The sequence below is a fragment of the Mycteria americana genome, chromosome 1 (assembly GCF_035582795.1).
Source record: "Mycteria americana isolate JAX WOST 10 ecotype Jacksonville Zoo and Gardens chromosome 1, USCA_MyAme_1.0, whole genome shotgun sequence".
NCBI classification, from domain to species: Eukaryota; Metazoa; Chordata; class Aves; order Ciconiiformes; family Ciconiidae; genus Mycteria; species Mycteria americana.
Window position 1 is genome coordinate 12,316,348 of NC_134365.1, and position 13,992 is coordinate 12,330,339.

Consider the following 13,992-nt stretch of genomic DNA (forward strand, 5'->3'; position numbering starts at 1 on the left):
ACCGTAATCCATCTAAAAGGTTCCTCCTGCTAATCCATATATAGCTGAGAGCAATATGGATTGCACTTTCCTTGTTTAGACACTATGTGTAATGTTTTCAGTATTTTTCTGGAGCTTTTTTTTTTTTCCAATTGAAACCAGAGTGTTACTTGGATTATCTTCATCCTACAGTTAACATCAGGCAGATTTCAGACTGTCTGGAGTTTCCACTTTGTTAAGATAAATATCCCAAACCTTATATGCAGTGAGAGTTAAAAAAAGGTGTTGATTCACCTCAGTCAGCCTTAGCATCAGTCTGGAAATTATTCCCTTAGTGCCCTCCATCATCACAGGGGGATGGAGGCCATTCAGGGCTTGTGCTGGCTGAGGAGACATCTGAGACTGTTGTTGAATCCAGAGCAGTGGGAAAACATGCCCTTCTCATAGGTTACCCCCGGGTTCTCCTCAGGAAGCATCAAACTTCAACCCTTTTGAAGGGGTCTTTGTAAAACCAGTTTTGTGGGTGGATTTGAGGACTGTAGAGAAGTAATTCCTTTACAGCCACAACCTGTCCCCATTTTGCTTAGAAAAGCTGGCAACTGATTATAATAATCTAACCAATAGTAATTGCACTGGATGTTTTGATTAATATTTTAGCCATGTATTTTAGGAGGCTCATGGAGGTCTTGTGGTTAATATACTGGTAGGGAGTTCTGGAAAACCTGTGCTTTGTTTGGCAGTACAAAGATTATAAAACCTGTGTCTCACTGAGTCAGCAATATTTTTGCCATTGATTGAACTGGGGCCAGACTATATTTCTTTTATATTCAACATTAGGAAATTTTCTTATTCCACCAGTAGGGCAGTACCTTCCTCCCTCTTTTTTCAGTTCACTGTTCAAAAAGGTGCTAGGTCTTAAGGAGTAATGGTGTATATTGGGAAGCTAAATTAGTTGATTTTAAATTTATTAAATCCATGCTATAGAAGCATTAAATTGTATTAAATATATTATTTTAGAGGTATCTTTCATTATTGAACCATGAAAAATGATAGAAAAGCTATACAAAAGTCGGTAGATTGCAATACTAACTTTTACCTACTGTCTTCCAGCTCCATATTTAAAGGCTCGGCCGTGTGTGTGTATCATCTGTCCGACATCCAGACCGTGTTCAATGGGCCATTTGCACACAAGGAGGGCCCAAACCACCAGCTGATTCCATATCAGGGCAGAATTCCATACCCACGACCTGGCACCGTAAGTACAAAGATGTTTATGCAGGCTTGCCAGTTACTTGTCTTTGTTTAATACATAAATAAATGTTATTTATTCCAGGAGAATGGACTGTATGTGACTATGGCACTTAGTTACAGTCCAGAACAATTTTATTTGCTTCTCAGCTTGCCATACAAATCATGTCGTATCTGGAAATCTTCTAGAGAATTAAAAGTTGTGCAAAACGTTAATCACTCTTGCTCTTTCTGCTCAAAAGGTGGTAAGAATTATTTCATTAGATGGCAGTCATATTGTTTACATGTACATTTACATTTTGTGTGTATGTTTGAGCACAAGATAGCTAAAAAAATAAGCATACAAGGATGGTGTTGTGAGTGTGTTCTACAGTCTGGATCCAAACATCTGTACGTCTGTCTTCAGTCTGTATGAATTTTCCGTAGTTCTCTAAAGTTTTGCAGCTCTACTGGGACGCTTGGGAGATGTAGTAGGAGAACAAGACTTCTGGGACTTGTCATTTGACTAAGTCTAATACCCTGTCAGGTACTGAATCTTAGATGAGAAACCTGGAAACAGATGAGTTTTCATGCCAGTCAGTTCATAGTAGTCCTCCTTGTTAAGAATGCTTTTTGTATGCCTTGAAAATTTTTCAGGACTTTCTTTCACTCTCTCAGGGGTAGTAATAATCTTCCGATAAATTCTGTACACCATTAAAGCTAGCTGTTTCCAAGTTTTAAAAAAATGTCCCATGAAAGTTTTTAAACAAAATTGTTACTTTTTTTTCTTTTCACCTTTATGGTGTATAAAAATTGCTGTTGATGCAGTTTTGTCTTTATTTATTTATTTACTTATTTGCACTATTCTTAATTTAGATTTAGCAGAAGAATGAAGTTTAATATTTCCAGCTTTAATGAAGAATATATGAACTTTCTCTAAATCCATATTTGCTAAATGAAATATGGTAGTGTGGACCTTTGTTGACTCCTATGAAGTCTTCTTACAATTTCTTAAGTATCAGAATTAAATAAGTATGCGCAGAATCATAAATCATCTCTCAACAATGTAGTTATAATTTTTTTAGATGAACACTTCGTTGCTTTTCCATTTATCACAGGAAGTTAAATTTTATTTTAATTTTGCAAGTCACTGCAAGAACGTTTAACCATATCACTGTTTCATGCATATGCATCTCTATGCTGTAGATATTGTTCTTTCTTTCTCGTACACTAATGCACAGATACATGGAATAGCTCTCCCTGTTCACACAATTCTTCATGACATTTTAGTGCAGTTATTACTGGCTGTAAGATTTAGGACTTCATGTTCCCAGATCTCTAGAATTAGCTAATCAATACCTGATATTCCACTAAGGTCTAATGCTAGCATTATTCTTTCATTGCAATTAATTCATACAGCTCTAATCTCATGAGTTCACTGAGGCTTTAAGCTTAAACTTTACAAAAAAAGAAAATAAATGGCCCGTTTAAACAGGAAGTTTCACGCTTTTGTGATTAGTCACATTTCAGAGTTTCTTGCTGCTTCAGAATATTGTATTTGTATGTGTTTCCTCAACCACTGCCATGTTATTCTTGGTTCGCCTCATGGAGTCTTATGAGGTATTCCAGATGGTCCTAAAGAAATTGGGCAGCACAATGGAAAGGGAAAAAGAAAATTCAGATTTGGTTTTAACATGGTGACAGAAATTATGTACATTTTTCAGATGTGCCGATGAGCTCTGAATTTGAAGTTAATTCTTAGATCATAGCTCACACAAAAAAATAAAGCCAAAAGAGATTCTTTTAGGATTATCATTGCTGGTTTTCTGATCACTGGCTTTTCTGTGCTTCCTCACAATTCAGCCACAACACAGTATCTTAAAAGTGTATTTTCTAAGCTGGGACCTGTTTGGCTTTGCTTTTATTTTACTGCCAAAAAGTTCTACTTCTAAATGCATGTCACAGACTCTATTTTTCACTTATGTCAAAGCATCTGTAAAAATCAGGACATGGGGATTTTTTTGCTGCTCAGAATTTGTGTTCAGAGGGTTAACTTTGAATAGCCATGCTTGCAGACTATGGGGCATGAGGCTCTTTCCTCTTGAACGTAGATGTTTTGCAACTTCTGGGATGCTGGACTAAACAGGGATGCCTTTTTATATGACATGGAAAATCCTACTTTACAGTTGCCTAAAGAGATATTCATACTAAATCTCTGGACAGAAATGAATGTTCATTGTGTTGCAGTACATTGGATAAACAATGAAAAGGCTTAGGTATAGCTTCAGTAGGATTAAATAAAGCAATACGTTCATTTGGCCATAATCAACTCCACAGTGTTTGGCTGCCCTTCACTAAATACCAATGGTTTCTTATTTCTCCACAAGCAAAACTTACTTATGGAAAAAGAAAGGGAAAAAAAATACATAATTGGCATCTTGCTACTAAATTCAGTGATGTTTGAGGGTAGTTTCCATTTTTCAGAGTTTACAGAAATAGTTTTTGTACCTACAGCATGTTGGGGAATATGCTGTAAATTAAAGAATTCTGTTTCTCTCTGCAATCTAGCTGCATGGTGATTAACTGTGAACACAATTATCATGTAGCCAAGTCCTTGAATGAGGTGCGATGGATACACATTCAATCCCTCCAGGAAAGAGAGAGCTTATAGGGTTCTTCAGTAACATCTTTTGCTTGTCATTGGTTTATACAGGGGATAGCAAAAGAATTAATTGATTAAAGATGTTTGTTAAGGCTTTGCTCAGAACAACGATATAATGTTAAGTTTTTAGGGTCATACTGGGGTGAACCATAGCACAGACATTTTTGCAGCAAGTCACAGACAGAGGCCTTATGATCTGCAAGTCAAGAATGGAAGGATAGAAAGTATCAGAGAAAGTCTTTTAACTGAGCTGTGTGGGACAGGAAAGTTTAATTTGAACTGCTCGTGAAAGAAAATCCCTCTGGAGAGGAACTGCCGTCTGGCAGACCACTACCAAGTAGAATAATCATGCTAATAGCCTACAAATTTATGAAGACAGTTATTTTTTCAGCATTTGTTGCTAATCTTAGCAGATAGCCCCGTACATTTCCTGGAAGACTGTGGATGGAAGTGCCACAGAGGAAAGGCGTAGAGCAAACAAGATAATCAGAATTCATTTTTGAGAGGACTTAGAGGCCTAGCATGTAGTGTCATTTCTAATGAGAACCAAACCAAAACCCTCAGGGTAAATAGGAGTCCAGAAGAGTCAATTGTCAAGGACGTCAGATGGGAAAAGAGACCCATATCTGAGCTGAGTTCTGGTTCTTCTTCCTGAATGTAACTGATGCCAGAGCAGTTTCTTTTAAAGAATTCTTACCAGAGCTGTTCTACTTTGTATAAATAATTAAATCCTAATTGAGCCAGATATTCTAAAGTCTGGGATTAGGCTGAAGTCCCCTCTCTACTTTGTTCCTGATATTGCCCAATGAATAGTTTATTATGTGCACAAGATGGAACAGCTTTTAGCAGTGAGGGTAGAACGGGCACTCCTGCCTGGTGGTTAGAGGGATCCCCTGGGAGGTGAAGACCCAGATTCTAACGTTTGCTCACATCAGGTAGGTTGGACACATGACTCATATATCCCTAGTGAGTTTCCTAGTCTCTCAGAGTATGATTCATTTTATGTAATTTTAGCCATCTAAAAGCAGGGCATCTAGTCTGAATTACTGACTACAGAGGAAACCTAGATGTCTAACTACGAATAAATGCCTGACTTTGAGACAGTAGAAGTCAGGTGAGGTAAATCTCTCCCTAAGCTACTAGCTATTTTTGTGTCTGTGGTTTTGACGAGAAATTCCATCCTAGACGTAATAGTCCTCATCAAAATAAACAAGTTTCCATGAAATGCTTCGTATTGAACAAATCAACATTTTCCAACTGGAAAAATATTGTGTTGAAATATTTCTGAATAGCTCCAGTACTCCGAGGAGAGTTTCACAGTTCAGAAATCTGGTAAGGGGTAAAAATGAAAGCTCAGGAGCAGCAATAAGAAGTGTGGTAATGGCGCCTGAAAAAAAGCCATGTAAATTAACATAGGTACATCCAGAACATTTTACCAGTTACTGACATAACTCCTGATTTCTTCCCACAGCCTTGCTTTTAGTTTCACTCTCAGTAAATACTTGAGATTTCTAAATTTTTTTTTATTTCCTCATGAGGTCCAGAATGCCTCAGGGCTGGTTATTTGGATGGTTCTTCATTACATGTAAAGAAACATCCAGGGTATTCATGGACCTCTTGTTATTTCTTGGGCATAGGGGAAAATGTAGACAAGATCCTGTGAATGGTCAGTCTTCTCAGATGTAGAGAAGTTGTCATGGGACCCCCTCATCAACTTCATATTATTTTGTTTTCAAATGAAGATGAGTCACAGGTCCTTTCACCATCTCAAAATCAACATAATGACTAGAGGGATATTGACCAAATTACAGTTAGTATCAGATTTTACCTTTTGCATTTGTACTAATTCTGTAACAAACCAGCTGCAGAAGTTTGGTATCTTCCCATACCAGTCACTTGGACTTTTTTTTCAACAGGCAGTTTGGAAACATAAAGAATATGGAAACAGGTTCAGAAGAATGGAACTTTGCTATTAAGCTGGGTTTTGAAAGTGCAAAAATATGTTTGTGTTTCCTTTATCGGAATTGATTGGAGTTCAAAGCATAGCTATTCGAGCACTTCATTCCTGTTACTGAAACATAATTACTTTCAGTCAAAGTCTGAAGTACTCTTTCGGGAACTTACTTTGTCAACTATCTGTCAATATTTGTAAATGACTTGGAGATGAAAACTCTCTGAAAGATGGTAAGTATTGTTAAGCATTGCTGTGCACGTTTCTTGCAGTGTCCAGGAGGAGCCTTCACACCTAACATGCGGACAACCAAAGAGTTTCCAGACGATGTTGTGACCTTCATCAGGAATCACCCTTTGATGTTTAATCCCATTTACCCAATACACAAGAGGCCATTAATCATCCGCATAGGAGCCGACTACAAGTATACAAAGATTGCTGTAGATCGAGTGAATGCTGCTGATGGAAGATACCACGTCTTGTTTCTTGGAACAGGTAAGATAGACTTAGCAACAGCCGTTTTCCTCTATTGCGTTATAATTTGCAATCGACTCCAATCGGTACAATTTATAGCTTTCAGAAATGTTTGTTTAAACATATTTGCTATCTACAAAAATGTCAATAGAAATCCATAAATTATGCTCTTTTTACTTTCTGTGCATTTTTATGTGTCCTATAGAAGTTAATTATGTGCAAGAGATACAACGTATTGATATGAATTTTATTTGAGAGAGAAATCAACACTAGTGTATATTGTATTTGATCTAAATTATAATACTCCTCTTGAATATGGTTTGTCTGCAACATGATTCCACATTAGAATTTGATGCTCTCTAATGTGAGTAAAAATACCCAAATCCAGCTTAGTATTGTTTTGTATACTCTCATCATCATTATTTAGTATATGTTGTGCAAGCCACTTCTGAAGAATCTAATCTAAGGACACAATCTAATCAGGATGTTACAAAGGCAGAAATAACAACTCCACAAAAAAAGGTAAAAATATGGAAGTATTTAGCAGAGAAAAAGAAACAAATGGTTGGAGTCCTAGCATTAGTGGACACAGAGAATTTGATCCAAGTATTCTTAAATAATTTCTGTCTAATATAACCTACATTTTGGTTTTAGTTACATCAAATCTGAATCTGGTGTTATGCTTCCGAAGTCTGCAGGGAACAGGTCAAGTGATTCTCGTACTGATCAATTTTGATTTTTTAAAATATTCAGATATGAATCACACTCTTCTGATTGAAGCAGACAAGCGGAGTTGTACTCTGACTAGACCCTAGGATTCATTCACATCTGAAACTCCCGCTGGTTTAACAGGGCATTATAGGTTGATAGGCACAAAGGCTAATCTTTTTTACTACAGATGGTTTCAAGAAGAACAAAGGAAAAGAACTCCAGGAGAACAAATATGTCTCTGAACATCAGAAAATAATTACAGAGATGGCTTGCATTGCTTTTATGGCTCACATATTATTGGGGTCCTAGTTGTTTTCTGCTTGTAGAATAACCGTGTTTGCCAGCAAACTCACATGGGGCTGGGAATAACCATCCTGTTATAACAGATTTAGGAAGCTGGTGCTAAAAAATCTCTCAAGAATGTCAGGCTTCTATAGGGGCAGGATTAAAAGGAACTCTCTTCACTCTTCTTAGAAAGACCTCCCCAACTATCAAAATCAGCAGGGTGCCCTTGTGCCAAAGGAGGCCAGCTGCATACTGTGCTGTATTAGCAGAAGTGTATCCAGCCAGCAGGTTGCTGGAAGGGATTCTTCCCCTGTATTAGGCTCCTGTCAGGAGTACCGTGTCTAGTTGTGGGCTCCCCAGTGCAAGGAAAACATTGACCTAATGGAACAAGATCAGCTGAGGGACCGTAGCATGTGATGTGTGAGAGGAGGCTGAGAGAATTTAGTTTATTCAGAGAAAGCTAAAGGGAGACCTTATTGCTGTTGACAACTATCTAATGGGAGGGTACAACTATCTAATGGGAAAAACCAGATCTGGACTCTTCTCAAGGTGCTCGGTGTCAGGGTGAGAGGCAATGGACACAAGTTGCAATGTGGGAAATTGGAATTAGATATAAAGGAAAAGGTTTTCACCATCAGCGTGATCAGACATTGGAACAAGGGCCCAGAGGGATTGTGAATTCTCCATCCTCGGAGACTCAAAGGATTCAAAACCCAACACGACACGGCCCCAAGCAACCTGCTCTAACTGGACCTGCTTTGAGTGGGAGATTGGACTAGATGACTTCTAGAGGCCCCTTCCAGCCTACAGGGTTCTGTGGTTCAATGAAAGGGAAGAGGAAAACAGAAACACCTCGTTCATGTTCTTGTGTCAAACCTTTACCAGGTCACCATCTACTGTACTGGGAATGCTTAGTATACTATAAGGCATAGTCAGGGTAGAAAAAGCTCTGGGTATTGAATTACATAAGGAATTTCATCAGTTTTTGATCTGGATATTTTTGTTTTCTTGGTTGGCAGTTGATAAATGAGTTTTAAGGTGTTCTTGAAGATCTCTTTGATCCTACTTGCAGAGTCATTGGAAACTACCAAATTAAGCTAATTAGGACAGGGCTTTCTTCTTGAGGTGTTTTTTTTTTCCCCTTCCTAACATATAACCACATTTTCTTTTTAGTTTAATTAATGCAGCTACAGTTCTTGACTTTGGGACCCTTTAGTGTCATTTTCCTCCTTTGCTACAGAAGTAAAGAAAAGAGTCTTTGTACACTACTGCAGAAATAGCAGAAGTGTTCATAGATATCGTCCCTATTACTGCTACACAACTCCACAAGAACTCTCAGTAAAAGAGAAGGTTTGGTTTTCTATTAGCTTTATTCCTTGCCAAATCACTATGTTTATCCAGAGTAGTAGCTTGGTAGGCTAGTACAGATCTTTCAAATGAACGTTTTATGCATTTTTTTATATAGTGGCACCATTGTTTTCAAATGCTCTCTAAAGATCTAATGGTAATTGGAGGAAAATTCTACTAAAAATTAGTGGAAAAGATAAGACATATAAGTTTCAAACCAATATAGGGTTCTTAATGTAGCAGTGATAGTTAATACTGGAAATGTATTGAAAAATTTGAAATGTGCATGAAAATGCACAATACAGATATTTAGCACTTCTGTAATTCTGCAGGAGATAAATACAGTTCATTTCATTTTATGCTTTGATTAGCTTCTGACTGGTTTTAGTTGATCAGTGTGGTCTCACACATACACCTGTGATTTGTAAAAAATATTAACATACCTCAGCTTGTTCTTATGTTTTGTTAATCCTCTTCTGTGTATCAGCACAGGGTCCATTATAGGACAAATACGTAAACTGCAGCTCTTGATACTTTATATTCATTGCTTTATCTTCTGCATTACACTGGAGACAAGGATCATTGTCTGCTTTCTAGTTAGTTGGAGGGGAGGCATTATTATTCCTGAGTAGAGTACAGGACATTAATAGCTTCCAAGGTCTTCCTCAGAAGAAATTGGTGCAATGTAAGTTACTGCGTTTCTCAGCCCTTTTAAATAAAAGTGATCAAGTTTCAGCCGCTGGGAGAAGAAACTTGTTTTCTTTATTCTCTGCTTTCTGTGAGACTCAGGAGAATTTGATAGAGATACTAACTGTCAAAAGGAATGCAGAGGGGATTTGCTTTGGTGTCAGTTCATCCCAGCAAACGCAAAAACCACATTGTACAGGAGAATTTCATGTGATAATTTCCCTGGGAGCCTGGAGCCCCATAGCCAGAGACAATGGGACTTGACACCTGGTGACAATTACACTCAGCTTGGATGATGAGTTACTGCTGCTGAACTGAGATGTTGCCAGCCATGTCTGTCACTGTCAGTGACCTGTCTCATGCTTGAAATTGGAGTGTTTTATGTCTTGCCAGATGCAGAGCACACAAAATGTTTAGCTTTTCCTCTCTTCCTCCTCTATAGCCTCAGTAATAAATCAGTTCCTGAATGCAAGTGAAGAATAACAGAAGTATAAAGCTCCAAGAACCCCAGTGGTTTTCATCATGTAGCCGTGGCATGGGAGGGCATAGGCAGCTGTGTCATTTTTTCACATTAACGTGAACTAAATGTAGTGTTTCCTTTGCACCCCCAGACAAAAGTGCTGAGCTCACAGGGGCTGGTCCATGTCCAGAGTTAATAGTTGCTTTTCTCCCTCGCTTGCCTACATAGCTAACAAAATAAATCCCAGGGACAGACATTGTTCTCGCAGCATTCCACCCGCTTTTCAAATGATAACGATCTCCTATTTTCCCTATGCTTTTCAACCTGAAGACTCCCAAAGCACTTAACAAAACTTGCTAGTTTGTTAAGTCCACCCAAAGGGATCTCTTCACCCCCCTCTGAAATGAGCTGATTTAGAGTAAGGAACAAGCCTTTAATGGTAGAGAGCAGTGCTACAAGAGTGCTGTATACCCTGTCTTCCCAAACAGAAACCCGAGGGATAATTTACTTGGCTGTAATGTAATCACTCATTTGCATATTTGACAAGGGCGATGCCGATGATACTTTTTCGCTATGCAATGAGTAATAACATATTCAGTTCAGGAATTTAGGGTTAGAGTTCTGCTTTGATTATCCCATTTCTGTGGTAGGCCAGGACGCAGTCCTGAAGTTCTTGATTCACCCTAGAGTTTTACTGCAATTACTTTACTCATTTCAGTTATATCTGAAGAACCCAAGCTTTCAACATTTTCTGTTTATCCTTTGGTGGATTGTTTTCCATCTGAGTTTTAAGAACAGCAGTAAAACAGCATGAGAACATTTTCCTGAGATTAATATTTATTTTTTAAGCATGCCACCTACTGCTTGCAGTACGAAAGCCTTCGGTCAAAGTACACGCAGATTGCACAACCATAAGATTATGCATGGGTCTTTTTATTGCTCTTGGTGTTATGAAAATATTTAAATGTCTGAGTGAAACTTGGGTACATTAAACGGCCATGGACACCAATAGAATTTTTTTCAGCTCCTTGCTATCAAGATAGGATATATTTTTGTGTAAAGAGATCTAACTTACTGTCATGAAAAGACACTTCAGACTTTAGTGTGGCTTATTGAGATGATTCATGTGGGCCATATGCATCTGATGTGGCATGAGGTTGATCAATGTGTCTTATTATCTTTTCTTTTCTGATGCAACACTTGCGTTCAAAGTCTGGATGCAGTAAGTGCCTTCAGAGCATAAGGTTGTAATAGTCGTTTTTATGGTGTTACATGATGGCTGTCTTTTTGGAAAACTAACTCTTGCTGACAATGGTAGCCTCCAGTAACGCAATAGCCAAAATCATGTAATGAGCTACAGATTCTAATGGAGAGAGATAATCTGGTCAGAAGAGCAAGCTTGCCTCCCACAGACTCGCTGGCTGCAGCTTCATGTCTGTGAGCTTGGGAGGATGATGTTGCACAACAGTGGCACAACAAGCAGCAGACAGTTTCCTTCTTCCTTTTGGTCTTACTGCCTGAGTCATTCAAAACCTTTTGTTGACCAACTCATCCAATGCTTTTTCACAGCCTTTTAAGAAGATATGTAAGTTAAGAGGGTATTCCTCCACCTGTTTTATTTTCCCTGTTCAGTTTTTTTTCAAACAAGATCACAGTGTGTGCCAGAAGATTGACCAAGCTGGGGCTATGTGAAAGCTTTGCCCTCAAGTGTCAGCTCATTAGACATTTGTATCTGCCTTTTTGTTCTTTGATGCAGCTTGGAATTACTTAAAAAGTTCCACAGCAATACTATGAGCTGGAAAAAAATTATACCCATTTGACAGATGAGTGAACTAAAGCACAAAGAAGTTAGGTGGCTGTGGTGGCAGCCCTGACTTAGAGCAGGCACCTAAGGACAGCAGAGAGCGTGGGGACCTGGCTCTCAGCCCTGACTGCTAACCTGCCACCATCTCAGGTGCTCTGCTGAGCCTGAACATCTTCTCAAACAGAGAGATTTTAAGCATTCTGCAAACTCTTTGCTTTCTTTTTTCTTTGTGATGTTACTTGTTTGCATCAGGTTTAACTCAGATTAGAGACCAAAAATAATTAAGCTGCCATCAGGCTGGCAGGTACAACATGGAGAAAAGTTTTCAGAGGGTCTCCAGCAATGTCAGACCCATGAGGGAGGGGGATTACTGCAGGAGGCCTCTCTGGGAAACTCCTGGCAAGGTAGCAGTTGGTGTCCATTGCAGACATTTTTTTATGATGTGGGAAAGTCAGGTTTTTTTATTTGTTGTTCAGTTTGTGCATGTGATGCAGCTCGGGGCTGGATTGGTCCTGACTCTCTTCGAGGCTCACAGCACTGACGACTGCAGTGTTCACTTAGGGCTGGGGACAGAAAAGCTAGTAGAAATTCAGAGAACGAGATTTAAACCCAGACCTGCAGATTCAGCTTCTGGAATACGGATTCCAGCCAAACACCTGTGTATTTTTCACTGCTGTTCATTAAGCTTTGCCTTTTCCATTGCCCATGGTCAGCCAGACCAGGAATTAGTGTAATCAGGCATAGTCCAACTGGTATCAGTGAAGCTTAGCTGATTAATACCAGACAGAATCATGCCCTGCGTTTCAAGGAAGGTGGTATTATTAGTATTATTATTGTTGTTATTATTTTTATTATTATTAATTTGTCTCCCTTCCTTGCACCATTCATTGGACTGCCTTCCTTCTCCATTTATTTCCCACTCTGCATACTCTCTACACCATTTTTTAGCCTGCAGGATGTGAGCACTTTCCTCCCTTGCTGTTTCCTCTTTCTCCATCCTCTCAGAGGGAACACAGTCTCAGTAACATTGTCTTCCATGTCAAGCTGGGAGAATGTGGTTGTTCAAGCAGGTTTGAAACAGAAAAGCCGTCATTATGAGTGGCCCTTGTCCTCTTGCTGTCAGCTTGAGGGAGATTCCTTCTCGCTTGTCCGTCTGCCCCTGACTTACAGGCTGCTGGGCTGATGCGAGGCTGCAAACAGCTCCCGGTGAAAAGTCAGGGAAGTGGTGACCATAAATCTGCCTCTTCACTTCATACATTCTAGTGGTGGATTGATATTCTGGAGACACAATAGCTTTTTTCATGACTACGTGAAATCATAACAGTGTAGAACTGTTTGCAAGTGGATTTCTGGAAGTAACAAGTAAATGGTGAAGGAAACCATCCTGTTCACTTTTATGATTTTTACAGAATTACCTTATAATTTAATACATTGGCCTAAGCATGAAAAAAATTGACTTATACTTGTTTGATGATCTCTTATGCCTGGCTTACAACACAAAAGATTATCTGTTATGAAATACACTGGGAAACAGCTCAAGCACTGCCACTTTGCATATATCTCCTGCAGTGCACAGTGCTGCATCCTTTCCAACCTTCCTTCTGACCCAGGGAATTTAGTTTGCTGCCTTGCCATTAAAGGAAATAAGCAAAACTCAGATGTACCATAAGCTTTCTGATGTGAGGACATATAAGTCCTTGATTTGTCAGCTACTGTGCTTATAGTGGAGACTACTGAGAAAGGAATAAGTGTTTTCTGGGCACAAATATTTGCTTTTAATTTATTAAGGAACACACTGAGAAACAGTAGAGAAACTATGTTTAGAAGGGGTGGAGGGCTATAGCCTACAAGCCATGTATTGTCGGAATTATGTAGATATATATGTACAGACTATTGGAATTCCTTGCTTTAAGTGGTTTCATTTAATGAATAGCTTTTTATTGCCTACTTTCCCTAACATGAATATTTATTTTAAATGTTGTATTAAGTTTACTAATTCCTTTAAAACAATGGAACATTCCTTTCTGCAACAATCTGTCCCTCACAGTATAATACTGAGTCAAAGCAAATAGTAAAATATTGAGTCAAAGGGAATGAATACCAAGGTAAACAGTCCTTAACTCTGTGTATTTTGCTGGGGTGTGACAAAAACGCAGACAGGAACCTAATTATCAAATAGGAAAGTTTATTAGGACACAAGGACTTGGCGTCAGGCATTATCAGTATTTTCTGTGCCAATGCCCAGGATAAAATCTCCCCTCAGCTCTTGATTTCAGTTTGGGGCAATGTTTGAGGACCAAAGACAATTTAGGAATTTTAAATGTGTGGCATGTGCTAATGGATCATTGAAATAAACCGGTTCTTCAGAGGCTCAGCAGCCTCACATTCCTTTGCAGGTAAGGTCA

General features: G+C 38.8%; 1 protein-coding gene across 1 annotated transcript in view; it reads left to right on the plus strand.

Annotated features, from left to right (window-relative positions):
* Nucleotides 1–13,992, plus strand: part of SEMA3C (semaphorin 3C) — a 129,453-nt gene that overhangs the window by 94,025 nt on the left and 21,436 nt on the right. Inside the window, exons 11-12 of the mRNA XM_075490802.1 lie at nucleotides 1,090–1,234; nucleotides 6,092–6,314. Of these exons, the coding sequence (XP_075346917.1) occupies nucleotides 1,090–1,234; nucleotides 6,092–6,314 (368 nt within the window). The remainder of the gene's footprint in view (nucleotides 1–1,089; nucleotides 1,235–6,091; nucleotides 6,315–13,992) is intronic.